At 35.8% G+C, this 16,171-nt stretch overlaps 1 protein-coding gene across 1 annotated transcript in view; it reads right to left on the bottom strand.

Moving 5' to 3' along the window:
• Positions 1-11,970, bottom strand: part of LOC121417386 (low-density lipoprotein receptor-related protein 2-like) — a 29,684-nt gene extending 17,714 nt beyond the window's left edge. Inside the window, exons 1-3 of the mRNA XM_041611075.1 lie at positions 11,863-11,970; positions 10,306-10,372; positions 7,343-7,588 (exon numbers count right to left, since the gene is read on the bottom strand). Coding sequence (XP_041467009.1) covers positions 7,343-7,588; positions 10,306-10,354 — 295 coding nt within the window. The 5' untranslated portion in view covers positions 10,355-10,372; positions 11,863-11,970. The remainder of the gene's footprint in view (positions 1-7,342; positions 7,589-10,305; positions 10,373-11,862) is intronic.
• Positions 11,971-16,171: the final 4,201 nt, after the last annotated feature.

Raw genomic sequence — 16,171 nt, 5'->3', positions numbered from 1 at the left:
AAAGAAAAAAGGAAAAGAAGAAGAAAGACAGAAGAAAAAAAAGAAGAGGAAAATAAGAGAAGGAAGACGAGCGAATGAAATAATGTGAGGGGAAGACTACTAGAAATTAAAAAAATCTGTTCATGTTACTCTATAATTTTTTTGCTGGCGCTTCGCGCCAGAATTGCCTGTTCGATTGGCTTCATATCTTGCTCAATAGACTGGTATGGAGCAAGTTTTGAAGTCAATATGCAAAACATATTTTAGTTCGGACATCAAATTTTAAGTTCTCTGTAAAATGTCCGTTTTATGGTCTACATATCAGCATTTTAAGCTCACGCTGCGTGGTCACATTGTTTTGATTTGCCAAGTTTATATTGTCTACGTGTATTCCATAATGTTCCATTAAACAAATGTATTCAGAATGCCCAGATTCTAGGTCTAAATCTAAAACATGCGCGATAGCCTGCATGTTTTTTATTTAAAATGTACTTAAATTATCCAGTTTCACAGAATATCAATAATCGTCACGCTTCACGATCGCATTATTAATGATGCCCAATTGACTACATCCTATTTATGACTTACAAAATATGAATAGAGTGTCCCGCTTTTAGGTCTAAAATCTCATTTTTTTTCCTCTCGCGCTTCGCACTTGCATCAATTGTTTAGTTACATACCATTCCCATTTATTAATACAAAAAGTGCTTTAGAATGACCGTTTTTAGGCCGGAATGTCAAAAAATTTGCTCGCGCTTTGCGCTCGCATTATCGTGGGTAACTGTAAGCAGTCCTTAACTAGGTCCCTTTTCGATAATGCTAGAACAGTTGATAAAAATTTCTGTTCGCAGTAACCATCTAGTTACATACGAATCTTGTTCAGGATCAGACATTGCCCAGAAAATTAAATTTTCAGGAAAAAATACATTAAATTAAAAAAAAAATTAAATCGCTCGCGCTTCGCGCTCGCACTTTTTATAAGGCTTATGAGATTATTTTATGTTTATGTTGTTTTATAAGAATAAAACTAAGAAGTGACTGATACCATGGATACAGGTGAAGATAATTTCGGGCCCCGTCCCCTATTGGAGAAAGTCGGATCCGCCCTTGTGGATAGACACACACCGGAAAAATGACCGGTGCTCTCCCCTGAAAAAGCAAGGACCCCCAGTGCCCCCCTACGCCACTGGTCTAAGGCGCCGCCTATGTCCGTGAGCAAGGCATTCAATCCACAATGCTCTTTTATCCTGCTTTCAGATAAATAGTTTTGATAGAGTGGTCAATGGTTAATCGTGTGGTCAACCCTATTAAGGGTATGTATTTTTTTTCCAATGAAAGCTTTCATATTAAAGACTAGCCAAAAGTGTGTGGGGTATGTCCCCCTCCCCCCCCCCTCCCCCCCCCCCCCCCGATGTCATATTCTGACGACAGCTTGTTTAGGGGACAAATTATGTAAATAAAGCCCGTGAAAAACTTGTTTAGGGGGTTATTTTGAACACCAAGAACACACTCGTTTAGGGGGTATTTGGAAATAATTTGGTCACGCATGTGTACAGCAATACATTTGACTGCCTCCCCCGGGGAAATACACACAAACACGCACACACACACACAAATATTTACGATCATGGTAACTTTGGCATTAGGGTACTACCATAATAACATGTGTAATCGAAATCAAGGTTTCCATGGTAGATCCAATCTTGATGTCAATTTTAGTTAGACGATCTAGGTCTGCTTGACCTTGCTTTACACGTTTATATAATCTTCGTATCTTCCAGAAATAGATCAATATTACTCGATGAAATCTGAACAGGCAGAGTACATGACAAAATCAGGGGTCTGAGGACACTCCCTACAGAATTCCACTGGTAACATCAGCCCAGTCATAGTAGGAACCATTAACACAACCACGTTGCTTCCTATCGAACAGAAAAGATCCGAACCAAACCACTCTGTTTTTATGAAGAATTATCTTCGATTAACTTTCACATGATTTTGACTACTATGGTAATATAGCTCTAAAGTGAAATAAAACCAAAATGACAACGTAACCATAATCGCAAATTCTTTATGAAGTGTTGCAGCTGGTGTTTATGGTACCACAGGCCAAATTCATTTCCCATAGACTCGTGTGTTAAAGTGGCACTTAAAAAAGAAAGATTATATATCATAATCATACGACGCATGACCCCCCCCATTGAAACAATTGAATAAACCTAACTTCATTTTACTCAATACAAAAGGACAAGTGGGGGTGTGACATCATCAACCCACCTATTGAATATTCATCACGACTGTTTTCACAAAATATTGCTAAAATCAAATAACTTTGTAATTTTTATCTGATTTTGATGAAATTTTCGACATTTTTCTCAGTGAATTCTGCTATATTTATTATCCTGTAAATAAATATAAGTTCAACGCCCCCATTACACGTCTTGGTGGCAAGTTTGGAAATGGTAACTCAGTATCCCAGAGGACTACCAGCAACAGTGGCGAAGTTATGTAATAAACGTCTGGAAGACATTTCAAGAATATATATAGGTTAATCACTATCTTCTTTATGTGTTAGAAAAATAATAAAACTGTTTTCCCCCTTTTTTTAAACAGACCTGTTTTTTTTTAACTGTATAAAATGTATCCTGTTTTAACAATTTATAGAATGATTTGGTTACTTCTTTCTGTAAAATCTTTTTTTTTCTTCTGTAAAATCTTTTTCTAACAGTATATACTACTATTGCAGGGGCCGCAAAAGCGGGGGGGGGGGGGGGGTAGCCAACTTTTTTCCCAAAACCGTGTACAATAAAGTAAAAAAGACCATATAATTGTGATTTATTTTTGCATGTTCAGCCCCCCTCCCCACTTTGAAAACCGTTCCGCGGCCCCTAGATTGTACCATCTAAATATGTTAGAAACATTGCATGGTTACTTACTCTGATTGTGATATGAGTAGGCCTGTGTTAGAGTTAAGTTAATCAGTTATGTAAATCAGTCAGATTCCATGTCAAAAAAATGTATCGTAAAGTGACTGAAGACACCTGTCACGTATCTGCGTACATTGATGTTCGATGTCATATTTCGTCCACATTAGATTACGGTAACACCCTTTTAGCACCTGTTGCACACGTGTATTTGAAGCGGCTATAGCTTAAAAAACTGGGCAGCCCGCATTATCGTTAGAGTAGATTGACGCCATGAAATCGGTCCTTTAAGGGGAAGTTCACCCTGAAGAAAATTTTATTGTACAAATAGCATAAAGATATGATAAAAAATATTGCCGAAAGTTTGAGAAAATCTTTCAAAGTATAGAATTTTAGTCATTTGATTTTTGATGTAACATGTATATACACCCGGGGTCCGTTGCAGAAAGAGTTGCGTTTAAACGCAAGTAAAAAAATCAATCGTAAGTCCCAAATGCGCGCTGTTGATTGGTTGAAAATCAAGTTGCGCGTGATTTTTAGAGTTGCGATCGATTTCAACTCTTTCTGCAACGGGCCCCAGGAGGTTTATTACATATCCTATGGTAAAAAGAATGAAATTTAATTTTCTCAGAAAATTGTTTTCGACTCTGCCTTCAGTAAATCAATAAAGAAATCATTTCAAACCCGCTTCTAACCCCCCCCCCCAGTAATCACGAACCATTGAACATTTTATATTTATGCATTTTGTTTTGCATATATGCGACAGCTGCTCGCTTATGACGCCACGCACAAACCCGAAACTTAGCATTCTTTTGACTTTCTTAATCTTTAATGGATATTCTTCAAATTTTCACCAATATTTATTATTTGTTTGTTGATCTTATTGATTTATTCAAAACAAATATATTTATCTATTTATTTTATTTTATTATTATTATTTTTTTTTTTGGGGGGGGCTATTTTTACAACAAACTTTTCTTCAGGGTGAAATTCCCCTTAGAAAGGTTTGAGGATAATCCGTTTAAGAGTTTAAGAGTAAGAAAGTTATTAGAGTTCAAAGTTTTGGATTTGTTTGTTGATTTTATTGATTTATTTAAAACAAATATATTTATTTATTTCTTGATTTACTTTTATTTATTTAATTATAATTTTTTTTTTTTTGGAGGGGCCTATTTTTACAACAAACTTTTTTTCAGGGTGAAATTCCCCTTAAAAAGGTTTGAGGAAAATCCGTTTAAGAGTTTAAGAGTTTAAGAGTAAGAAAGTTATTAGAGTTCAAAGTTTTCAATTTGTGACGTCACAAACGAGCAGCTGCCCCATGTGATATGTAATATAAAATGCATGAATTTCAAATTTTGTATGGTTTCTGATGACTTAATTTTGTTTTCTATTCATGATTGGGTGTAAAAAGGTTTGTCTATTGATATACAAAAGGTACAGTAAAAACCATTTTCAATTTTCTGAGAAAATGACATTTTATTGATTTTTTACCATTCGCTATGTAGGAATGCTGCTTGCATGTGACGTCACAAATCAAATAATTGAAATTCTAATAACTTTTTAATTATTTGATGAATTTTTCTCGAACCTTCGGCATTATTTTTTTCATTATTTTTTTTTGCTATTTTTACAATAAACTTTTTGTCAGTGTAAACTTCCCCTTTCAAAGCACTTCATAGCCTGATGCAAAATATATCAAAGACAGTCTTGCTTCCCATAGACCATCTCGCCCTAGTCTCTGTCCATCCAAAGACGGCTGAAAGAAGACCCGTACAAAATCAGAAGATCCAAATTTTACTGTTTATCGCATCTAAAGAATGGATCAACATCCACTCCTTCGTCAAATAATAAAAAAAAAACTACAGAATCAATTTTAGAAATCCTTAAAAACGTACCCTTTTTCTAGTTATTTCCATTTCAGCTCAATTTTACATGCATTTGTATTGTAATTATGTAGTTTGATATGGTTGTACACTCTTCAATATATTCAATATACTTTTAAAATGGAGAGCGTACTAAATGCTGGTTATTATTGTTATTATTATTATTATCATTATTATTATCATCATTATCATTATTAGTAGTAGTAGTAGTAGTATCATTATTATTATAATTGTTATTATCTTTATTATTAAGATTATTTAGTCTGGTTCTGTACTTCTGTATTGTTATCTATCTATCTATCTATTATTGATATTTGTATTAGATATATATCTTTTTGAGTCTTTCACGAATCTACTCAAAACGATTTAATATATAACTAATTCTGAATTACAATATGGGGCAGAAAGGAACTACGAACTGGCTTATAAAAAGAGCTTTGTCAAAAACTTCTTTTGACAATAGATTCTATAAACATATAGAGTGAGATTCACAGAGCAAAATGCTGAAATTTCATCAAAATTGGATAATCAATAACAAAGTTGTTGATTATTTTTCATAGTTTAGCAATATTTAATGAAATAAGTTATTGCAAGTCATCATGAATATTCATTAGATGGGCCGATGATGTCACATCCCCACCTTCCTTTTTCTTATGTTTTTACATGAAATTATGATTGTTTATTTATTTTTATACATGTATGAGTAATGTGTATCCTTTATAATGAAATAGGTTGCAGCAATTAATATCTAATGCGCTAAATCAGTTGTCAATCCAATTATTTGAGTTCTTGGTAGGAAAAATGGAATAAACCTGATTCCATATAATAAAATACAAAAGAACAAGTGGGGATATGACATCATCAATTTTCTCACTGAATATTCATCATGTTCATTAAGACATGCCACGATCTGTTTCACTGGAATAATGCAAATCTTTAAAATGCCAAAACTTTGTTATTTCTTGTCCGATTTTGATCAAATTTTGATGAAATTTTGGTGTTTTGTTTGTCTGATTTTTCTTATCTGTTTAAATCAGATTCTTTTAAGCCCGGAGCATCCCTTTATTTCAAAGTACCCTCGCAATTTACGGCTACCAGCAACCGTCATGAAGTTACGCAACCGTCAGGGAGATCATGTAGGTTAGTCATTATCTTTTACAGGTGTAATAGAAGTACAAGTAGGCCTACTTCAGTCGTTAAGTATCTAAGTGTTTTAAGATACGTTTGTTAATACTGTTATTATTGTTAGCACAAAAAGCTGTATTATCATTTGCATAATAGCTATAGCATTATCTCTTACTTTACATTGAAGATAGGCCGAGCAGATTATTGTTCGCTGTTGACAAACGTACGAAACATTCGGCCTTCACCTTTCGGGTACAGTAACACAAAGATTAGTGATTAATCGTACTCTTGATTTTCACGATTTTGTGTACATTGTAGTCAATCCAATCAATCTTTTGAAAAAAAGCTCTACGATGGTTGCTTTGTTCTGTATTGCGGGACCATGGACTCTTCAAAGTGTTCGATGTATTTGAATTTATTGAATAAACTATATTATTCTTCTGGACAAGATTTCACACGAAGGTGCCCATATGCATAATATTATGTAACGGTGTAGATTAAATGATAATTGTGGTGTTCCACAGGGAATTATTCTTGGTCCATTATTACTTTTCAGTTACATAAGTACGTCATAAGTAAGTACGACATAAGTAAGTCATCATGATAAGGTTCTGGTATCTTATTCACAGGCGAATGAAAATATTATCTCATTAACATTTTAATCACATTGCAATTTTTAACAGTAAAACTAAAGGTTTAATTAATAATCACTTGCAGGCCCAAAATGATTTAGAAAGTCTTTTCAAAATCGACCTGGAAATATCATTTGCAAGACGCACATACGCACATCCCCTTGATATTGTCACACACAAATTTCGGAAGAATTGGGAGGGGGTGGGGGCTTATGATCGACAACAGATTAACATGGAACATATTTATTAAATTGAACATGCCAGAAAAAAATATCAGTCATGCTAGTGGTAAAAATGCCACTTGGCAATGGAACAAGGGTAAACTAGCAAGTAGACCTTATAAACCAATACATGAATATTACTAGTAAAAAGTATGTAACACCTTCAAAACAACTCCATGTATGGCTATGAATTCACCAAGAAAGCTAGCTAGCCATTTGTCGAATCAGTTTAGAATAAAAGTAGTGGAGCCCGAGTGAAAATTTTTGATTGAAGAGAAATATATACCCGTCATTAATAATCGGGGCGATTTTAAGTGCATAACTCTCTGATGTTCATGTATATAGAAGAACGCATAGGGCATACGTTCAGGATTTACATACTACTAATTAAGTTTGTCTATCTTTAAAGCTTGCTCCTGTATCTGTATATTTCGAATGGCCCCAATGAAAACCAGAGTTTGTGCTGATTGGGATACACCTTTTTTAAATACGTGAAATAAATAAATAAATAAATTTACTATACAAAGCTACAGGTCTTTAAAACAATCTATATAAATCTAGTAGTCGGTTGTACTTACTAACGCCTGGAACGATGTTAACCGTGTTGGGCACTCCGTCCAGAATATCTCCGCCAATCTTATGGGGGGACCGCTGGCCCCATATGACCATATTGGTCATGAAATCATAGGTCATGACACCTGGGCGATAGATGTGTTCAAACCGAGCCCTTTGGTACACCTGTTGAGTCAAGAGCTTCCCATGCTCTATGTCACTGTGGTAGATTCCGTAGTTGATCTGGTCCACGAATAACGCCTTGTCCACAGCTGGGAAGAAATAAACATTTATCATGTTTATTTCAAGATGGTGCTGTGGTTTATTGCCATTTCGCCTACGACCAACTTGTCCACTCACCACATGGTCTACCTTCATTTAATTGGTAGTACATAATAGCAAGTCCCACTGGGAGAACAGTTTTCGGAACTGAAGTGGCTTCCCTGGGTAAATATACCGTTGTTATTATTATTATTAGTTTAATGCCCTTCCGTCTACGAACATTTCGTCTAACAACTATTTGGTCCAATAACCATTTGGCCGAATCATCACTTCGTCTAATCACCAGTTGGTCTATTACCATTTCGTCTCATAACCAGTTGGTATAATATCCTTTGCATTTTCATTCATTTTGCACAATTAACACTTGGGTCCATTTAAAATGAATGGTATACGGATTAAATGGCTTTTGGACCAACTGGTCATTAGACGAAATGGTGAGTGGACGAATTGGAAATTAGACCATGTGGATATTGGACGAACTGATGGTAGACTAAATGATGATAGACGAGTTGGCAATTGGACGAATTGGCTTTGGACGAATTGGAAATAAACCAGCGCTCTGACTCGCTAGAAATATCATCACGTGATCATGAAGTATTTCAATTAACACGAACATTTGCTAATGATTGGTGCTAATTGTTATGTACTATATACATAATAGTAATTTCTTTGGGTCTCCAAGGAGGAGTAACAATTATTTCATTGGATCTCCAAGTAGGAGCAACTTTTGATTTATTTGACTTGCAACCAGGAGGTATCAATTATTTGTGCTAATGGGAAAATGCTTGGAAGCCGTACGCAAAGAAAAACATTTTATTTGGACGATATTATGTTGATTCTACAAGTGACATGCAGATGGATATGAAAATTTGTTTTGATTATTACAAACAAATTAAGTGATGGGGAAGGAGTGTTAAGTACTATTGAATAACCTATAAATAGAAGTGTCAGCTGTAATGTACATACCAATGCAATGTACATGCTGGGACGTGCCATCGAATGACAATAGAACAATAGATGGATACCTGAATGGAATACCATTGACTATAGAAAGAATGTCTCTGCTCTGAACTTCTAAGCCACTTCAATACTTATCAGCCAAACAGAGAGCACCTTAAGTCGCAGGTAAAGCCTTCACCTTCACGTGTACTTGAGATATACATGTAACACTAATGACTAGATCTATTAAACGGTCTTTGTCGAAAATTGGTGAAGTGGAAAAGTAGTTTCGTCCTAAGTTCTGAAGCTGATTAAAAATTGCAAATATGCAGTTTGTCCAGAGCACAGGACTAAACTGCCGTTTTTATTTACCAATATTCGACAAACTAAAGCCCCTTTTACACCTTCACGGATGCAACACGGATCATCACGGATCTCAGTCCGTGATGATCCGGGGTGCCAAATTTGTATTTTCCTAGCATTCCCGGAGTGAGTACGGAGTTAACTGGTTATTAACACGGATATGTACGGAAAAGTACGGAGTCTACAAGGATAGTCAAGGTAGCAATAGAGATCCTGTTTGATATGCTCCCGGAGCCAACACGGAATACCCGGATGATCACAGATCTTACTGGGTCTTTACACGGACCTGTACTGGCTAGAATGAAGTTTCGTCCCTTTTTGCTGCGTCTGGAGCATGCTCGTGCTTGGTTATGAATACGGACTATTGTTCATGTACGCAAACAATACAAACATTTGACCCCGGATAAAGCCGGTATCAACAAGGATCAACCCGGTTCTTACAAGGAGCCTCCCGGATGCATTCGGTAGCTACACGGATGTACGAGGAGGCTACAAGGATGAACACGGATGATTATCAGTCCGTGTACTCCGGGATGAAAAATTGAACATGTTCAACTTTTCTCCCGGACATGCCGGTACATCAAGGATGGCGCCGGATGAGTAACCGGAGTGTACACGGTAGTCCCGGACTGTACACGGATGACCCCGGATTGACAATCCGGGATGATCCGTGTTGCTTCCGTGAAGGTGTAAAAGGGGCTTTAGGAAACCAACTGAATACCCAAGAAGAGAAGCAATCTTATTGGAAAGAGTAAAATAAGAGGAGCAATTTAAACAAGTTTGATCAAAATCAGTTATGAAATAGGCAGGTTATGGACGTTTAGAGTCTTGATGAAATTTTTAGGGGGATCCTCAAATTGGCAAACGTGCTTCAAAATGGCTAATTTTGTGGACCATTATCCATTTGTTTTGAACCCAAATTTTCCTCTTTTTTTTACACATTTCACATTATCTCCTTCTGACCTTGACATATTTGGTGTGAATTGTATTTTCCGATGAGATATGTTGTGCTCAGAAGGAGGCAACATGTAATTTGAAAGATAATGAGGAAAATCTGAAAATTTGTGTACAAAACAAATGGAAAGTTGTTGACAAAATCGGCCATGTTGAAGCACGTTTGCCAATTTGAGGATCCCCATAGAAAGCACAAGAATTTTGAAATTTCCATAACTCGCTTCTTCTATAACCAATTTTGATACAAGTTTTATATTGCTCCTCTCATTTCATTCTTTCTGATAAAATAAATTTTCTCCTTTTTTTTTTTTTGGGGGGGGGGGGTTCTTTAACAATACATTTTCTGTGTTCTTGAATTCGTTATGCGCCGTGATCCGAAATTCCCATTTTTACAACATTAACTAAAAGAGAAATTGCACCTTTTTTGAATTCGAAATATACAGTTTCTTACCAGAGGTCGAACAAATGCAGAGGAATATGATGAAGATAAAAGACTCCATTATGACGCCACCTTTTAACTGAAGAAGAAAAAAAGAGCAATGACTTTATTTCCATCAGAATTAAAACAATTATATTTGTAGGCTATTTACTAATTAAAGAAACATGAAATTTTCTATTAAACCACGACTTTCAAATCAATGTCGCTGTAAAAGAAAAATGTCTGAAAAACTGCGGACAGTATAAGAAACGTCTTAAAAATGGGGGAATGTGCTTTGACGATAAGTTCATTTAATTGAAATCATAACATTTACTACAAAAGGTTGAAGGTTTGACCCTCCCCCGAAAAAAAAGACACCGTTGAAGGATAAAAGAGTTGAATTTCTTGCGTTGTGACGTTGCGAAATGCAAGTGGTTTTTACAGCCCCAAGTGTCATATAACTTATATTCTATAAACTTCATTTTTTGGTAATTCATGATTACTAATAGTTTTACAGAATCGTGTAAAATATTATATATCTGAGGATAAATGTGATGAATGCACATGTAAAGAAAATACCGTATTGTTAGTAGGCCAACTTTTTGATAATCATAGAGCGTATTTCAATATCCGTACAAAGTTATCATTTTGTAAGATGATACCAAAGAAAACTTGAAATTCCTATTAAAATTTGATCTAAAATGGCAAAGAAAAATCATTTTTTTTCAAAAAGGGTTAGGTCCATTTCAGTTTAGTTGCAAAAGGGGTTAGGTCCACACAGATTTTTTTTGGGAAAAGAATATTTTTAAAAATATGAAGACAGGTAGATTTCTTTTATACCCAATGTTATGTTCTCATGGTAGGGTATCATGAAAATTTATTTTCGCATAAGAATATTGCAATATGGGAGAATAAAAAATATTTTATTGGAGTGGACCTAACCCCTTTTGCAAACAAACTATTCTGAAGAGCTCATTTGTCAAATAGGGTTAGGTCCATTGTTCATACATTTTATTGTTTTCTGTCTCAAAACCTCTAAATTTTTAGTCGCTCTGATGAAAACAAAGAAAATTTGAAAGTCACATGAAAACATGAATAAAAGTGGCAAAGAAAAATCACTTTTTAAAATCAAAATAGATTGGAGTCATTTCAGTTTACTTGCAAAAGGGGTTAGGTCCACAATTATATTTTTTAAAAGAATATATAAGAAAAAATGAAGACAGGTAGATTTATTTTATACCCAATTTCATGTTCACCTGATAGGGTAGTACATCATGGCAATTTAGTTTCTCATAAGAATATTGCAGTAGGTGAGAATAAAAAAGATGGTTTTTCTCGGAATGGTCCAAAGTGGACCTAGCCCCTTTTGCAACTAAACTCTTCAATAATTACACACTAGAGTTTCTACACAACACCAACAGTGTTGAAGTAACAACCAAAATGTGTTGTTATGACATCCCTGGGTGTAGGGCTAACACAAAAAAAATTAACACTGGAGAAAATGACTTGTTTGGTTATATATTTATGTACAAAGTAATCACCATTTCGTTGTGACTAACTGACTAAGGCCGGAAAATATATATCACTCACCCTTTTTTCTGTTTCAGTCACCCGAACTTCTTACTTCTTCCTTCTTAACAGCTATAGAGATATGAGACCAAACTCTGGTCCTGACCGACACATGCTCGAAAATGACCAAGCCCTTTTCTCTTTACTACGCTACATGCAATAAATAATGTTTCGTACCAGCATTTGTTCATAGATATATTTCTGTAATGAGTTTCAGAGCATGTTTTATGGATTTGACATTCTGACCAGACCGTCGTTACATAATTTTCAAAGAAGCAATCTACCCTAATTAGAACACACATTTAGCCCAATATGGGGTAAAAAAATTGCAAACATGCATGTTCCCTTTCTACCCAAGATTTGGTAAAATTTTACAGTGTTTTCAAATTGAATGAGTATTTTTTTTCTGTAATCCTTTTGGATCTGGGGAAAATATCGTGGTGTTATAATGGAGTAAGATAAAGCAAAGATATTTTGGTGGGAGGAAGAAGGCAAAAGACGACATAAAATTACGTCATATTACTTTGTTAATTAAAACTTATGATGGTATTATAGAATTACACGGCTTAAACCTGTCCATTCCTTGACCAACCTTCACCTTTCTCCCTGCCTTTCTCTATTGTTTCATTTATCAAAAACATCAAAGGGGCATGGGCGGAAATCCCAGGGGGGTAGCAGGGGGACGCGTCCCCCAACAAAAAATAGTATGGGGACACAATATTAAATGTCAGCCTACTATTGGAAAGAAAAACATCATTCAAAATCGAAATAAAACATTATATTGGATGGGATGACGTTACTTTTGGGTGATTACCTTATTTTGTGTGCTTGCATGTCAAATTTATTTTTTAGTCGAGATGACCTTACTTTTTGGGTGATTACATTTTTTTTGTTTGCTTGTCAAATTTTCCAGCCCCTGGCCCCCTACCTTTGAGGAGAGATTTCCGCCCTTGCAAAGGGGTAATTATACCCCGCCCCCAGGCCTGTCCACCGACTCCGCCCCTGCTAACATCTACAGAAACTGTTGTGCCGCTAAAATTGAATTGCATTATGATCAATGACAAAATGCTGGGTAAACGGAGATGGGAAAAACGCGTAATGAAGTTTAATACCCCTCCTGTTAAACACGCGTGTTGTGTAATAGCGTCTCTAGTTCGTTATATGGGGTATCAAGCGCGAGACACATTTCCCATAGACTCGTGTGTTAAATTGGCACTATTGAAAAATCATAAAAAATATAGATAAAATTAGAAGGTCGAATGTTTACTACCAGAGGATAGGATCGATATAAATCTGACAAGAAAAGGGTAACTGGACCGGTTCATGTTCAAAAATAAATCGGCATTTATGCAGACATCTCCTGACAGGATAAAATTATTCGCCTGAAACAGTTAAGCAGCCCTAATTCTTCCGCCAGTAAAAAAAATAGCTCAAAGGTCATATATTTCTACGCAATTTAAGCAAAGAAAGTTCAGTAATTTCCCTTCTGTTAGATGGCCAATTATATTCGTACACTTTTGTCAATCAGCAATATAAAATTTAAAGGTCAAGTCCTCATCGAAAAAATGTTGAATCAGACAAACATAATGCTGAAAATCTCGTCAAAATCGGATGTAAAATAAAAAAAGTTATGACATTTAAAGTTTTGCATTTTCCACAAAATAGTTATATGCACAAGTTAGTCACATGCAAATGAGAGAATCGATGATGTCCCTCACTTACTATTTTTTATTGTTTGAATAATACAAAATTTCAAATTTTACAGATTTGACAATAAAGACCAACCTGACTAAACATAAAACGTTTAACAATGGTAATTCCACAAGTTCAGGGTGAAATAAAACTTTGTTTCACAGCACAATGAGGAGAACATGTTTCATACACTAAAATACAAAAGAAATAGTGAGTGAGTGATGTCATAAGTTTCCTCATTTGCATAACGATCGGGATATGCAATTAAGCGGAACTTAAAAATGTCATAGCTATCTTATTTTACATCCGATTTTGATGAAATTTTCAGTGTTATGTTTGTTGATTTTTTACTATTTTATTCAAATCAACTTTTTGTTGAGTTGGACTTGTCCTTCAAGAAATGTCGGACGCGTTGGGTTGAAGGAATATTGTTTCCCCTTCCTGTTGTAAGATCGTGACACCGTAGAGCTATAAAGTCAACTTGGTATAAATTCACTCTGAATCTCGTTTCATTACGTGCCATATATACGCTGGACCTCCATGTCTAGTAGGTCCATGGTTAAATGAACACTCCATCCGTAATAACTCCTTGAATGCGCCAAGCACCTTTAGCAGCTGGGGCTCAGCCGGTGTAATACGAGCGCCATTGAAAAGGCAACCACAGATACTCATAAATATACTCATAAATGCTTCAATACTATATCATTAAAAAAGGGAAAGTGGTTTTAAGTTTCGTTAGTCATTTTTAAAATAATACTAATTCTATGAGGCCGTTGAGGCGAACACAATGATAGTTATAAAACGCTCAACTTTATTAACTTTTCAATTTTTAATGTCTGAACATACATTCTACCCCTTACGATAGTCATGATTGTCTCTGTGTTGAACATATGATGAATTTTCATTATTGTAGCATATGATTAAAGCTTTGTGATTTGTTTTGGTCAACCATATAATAGGCAACTAGATAAAACATGACTTTTTATTTCCGGCTAATGAAATAGTGTCATTAACAATCTCATGAGCATACTACCAGCGTCGTTTTGCAAATTTAAGCGACATGAGCTTGTACAACCAATTTTGATAAAGATTTTTTTAATGATATATTGTTCTTTGTTAGTTCTCTGCGTTTTTTTTTTCAAAGGTGTTTATCTACGTCCTATGTAATCTTGTTCAGGGGAGCGTTTCATGAAAGGACTTGTCAGACGTTTTATCCGACAAGTGGTGTTTTATCCGACAGTTACCATGGTTACGGTGACTCTCAGCCAATCATTCTCCAGGAAAGTGGTCAGACCTGACAACTTGTCGGATGAAAATGTTCATGAAACGCTACACTGAATTCTAAATCATGTTTACAGTTCCGAGTTACATACCCATATATTCACAAGCACACCCATCAAATTCTACACAAAAACCAATCCAGTGGATACCATGCGCGACCATGGGGTCTCGAAAAGCACCCTAAACACGTAATTTCCATATTCTAAAATGCACCCCTTAACAAGTATTGGCGTGTGAAACCTTACCCTTTACAAGTATTGTAAACAAAACGATGCTCTTGGCAAATATTCCCTGAAATGGACCCCTAAACAAGTACAGGAATGTTTTATTGTTACGGGTCCTTCGGTCGTCGGCTTTACCTTGTTTGGTTTAGTACGAACCCACCTTCTACACCTCGAGCAAAAAGACATCCTTTATAAAACATTTTAATTCTGTTTTATCATCCCCGCAAATTCGACCCCAAACACGTAATTTTCCTAGCGAAATAGATACCCTTTTTTTCTTCATTTTTGTGTTTTTGAAAAACCCTTATCACGTTACGAACGTAACGTGCCCTATCGCGAAAAGGACATCCTTTTTACGTGTTTTTTTTTGGTCGCGCATGGTATCCACTCGTCAATGTAAGTGGCCCTTCGGGCCCTTTCTACAAAAATATAGACACAATCATATTTAATCCACGCTATCACCCGCTCCCCACACCTTTACACCCTCGCACCCGCACACCTCATCGCACCAAGTACACACATAATACACCTATTGACGCACACGTATGTGGATAAAACACGTTTCACCGAGACATCATCACACACAAACACAGCCTCACGCACTCCCTCCCATAGGCACACACTGGGACTTGCCACACTTCATCCACTTTTTTATCTGTTTCCATGCACCCACTACATTCATCCATTCCCACACACAAATATAAACACACCCATACTTTACCCCCCGCACACTGACTCTCAGGTGCCCTCATCCACACGTTCAAACTTCACTCACAATCCCTAACATTTCTTGACCTCTCAAATCTATTTTCCCATACACTTTCACGCATTGCATTCGCGCGACGAAAAGACAACGCCTATTATCATCGCATTCTACATTCATTCTAACACTGAAAAAAAACACACACACACAGACCAAAATGATTTGTTGCAATTTCAGTTACATTCAATCGTATATATGCAGTTCAATCAATATTGAAGTTTTAAAACACATATTAAAAAAAGTATAAACTGCAATGGAATAAATAATACAGACATGGACGCCGATTAACTTGTATCCATGTTCTTTGGATCTATACTGAGCAGAAAATACCACCACCACGACTACTACTGCCACTTCTACTACTTCGTCG

The sequence above is a fragment of the Lytechinus variegatus genome, chromosome 6 (genome assembly GCF_018143015.1).
Source record: "Lytechinus variegatus isolate NC3 chromosome 6, Lvar_3.0, whole genome shotgun sequence".
NCBI classification, from domain to species: Eukaryota; Metazoa; Echinodermata; class Echinoidea; order Temnopleuroida; family Toxopneustidae; genus Lytechinus; species Lytechinus variegatus.
Note: the sequence above shows the minus strand (reverse complement) of the source record. Positions and strands in the feature narration are given on the sequence as shown.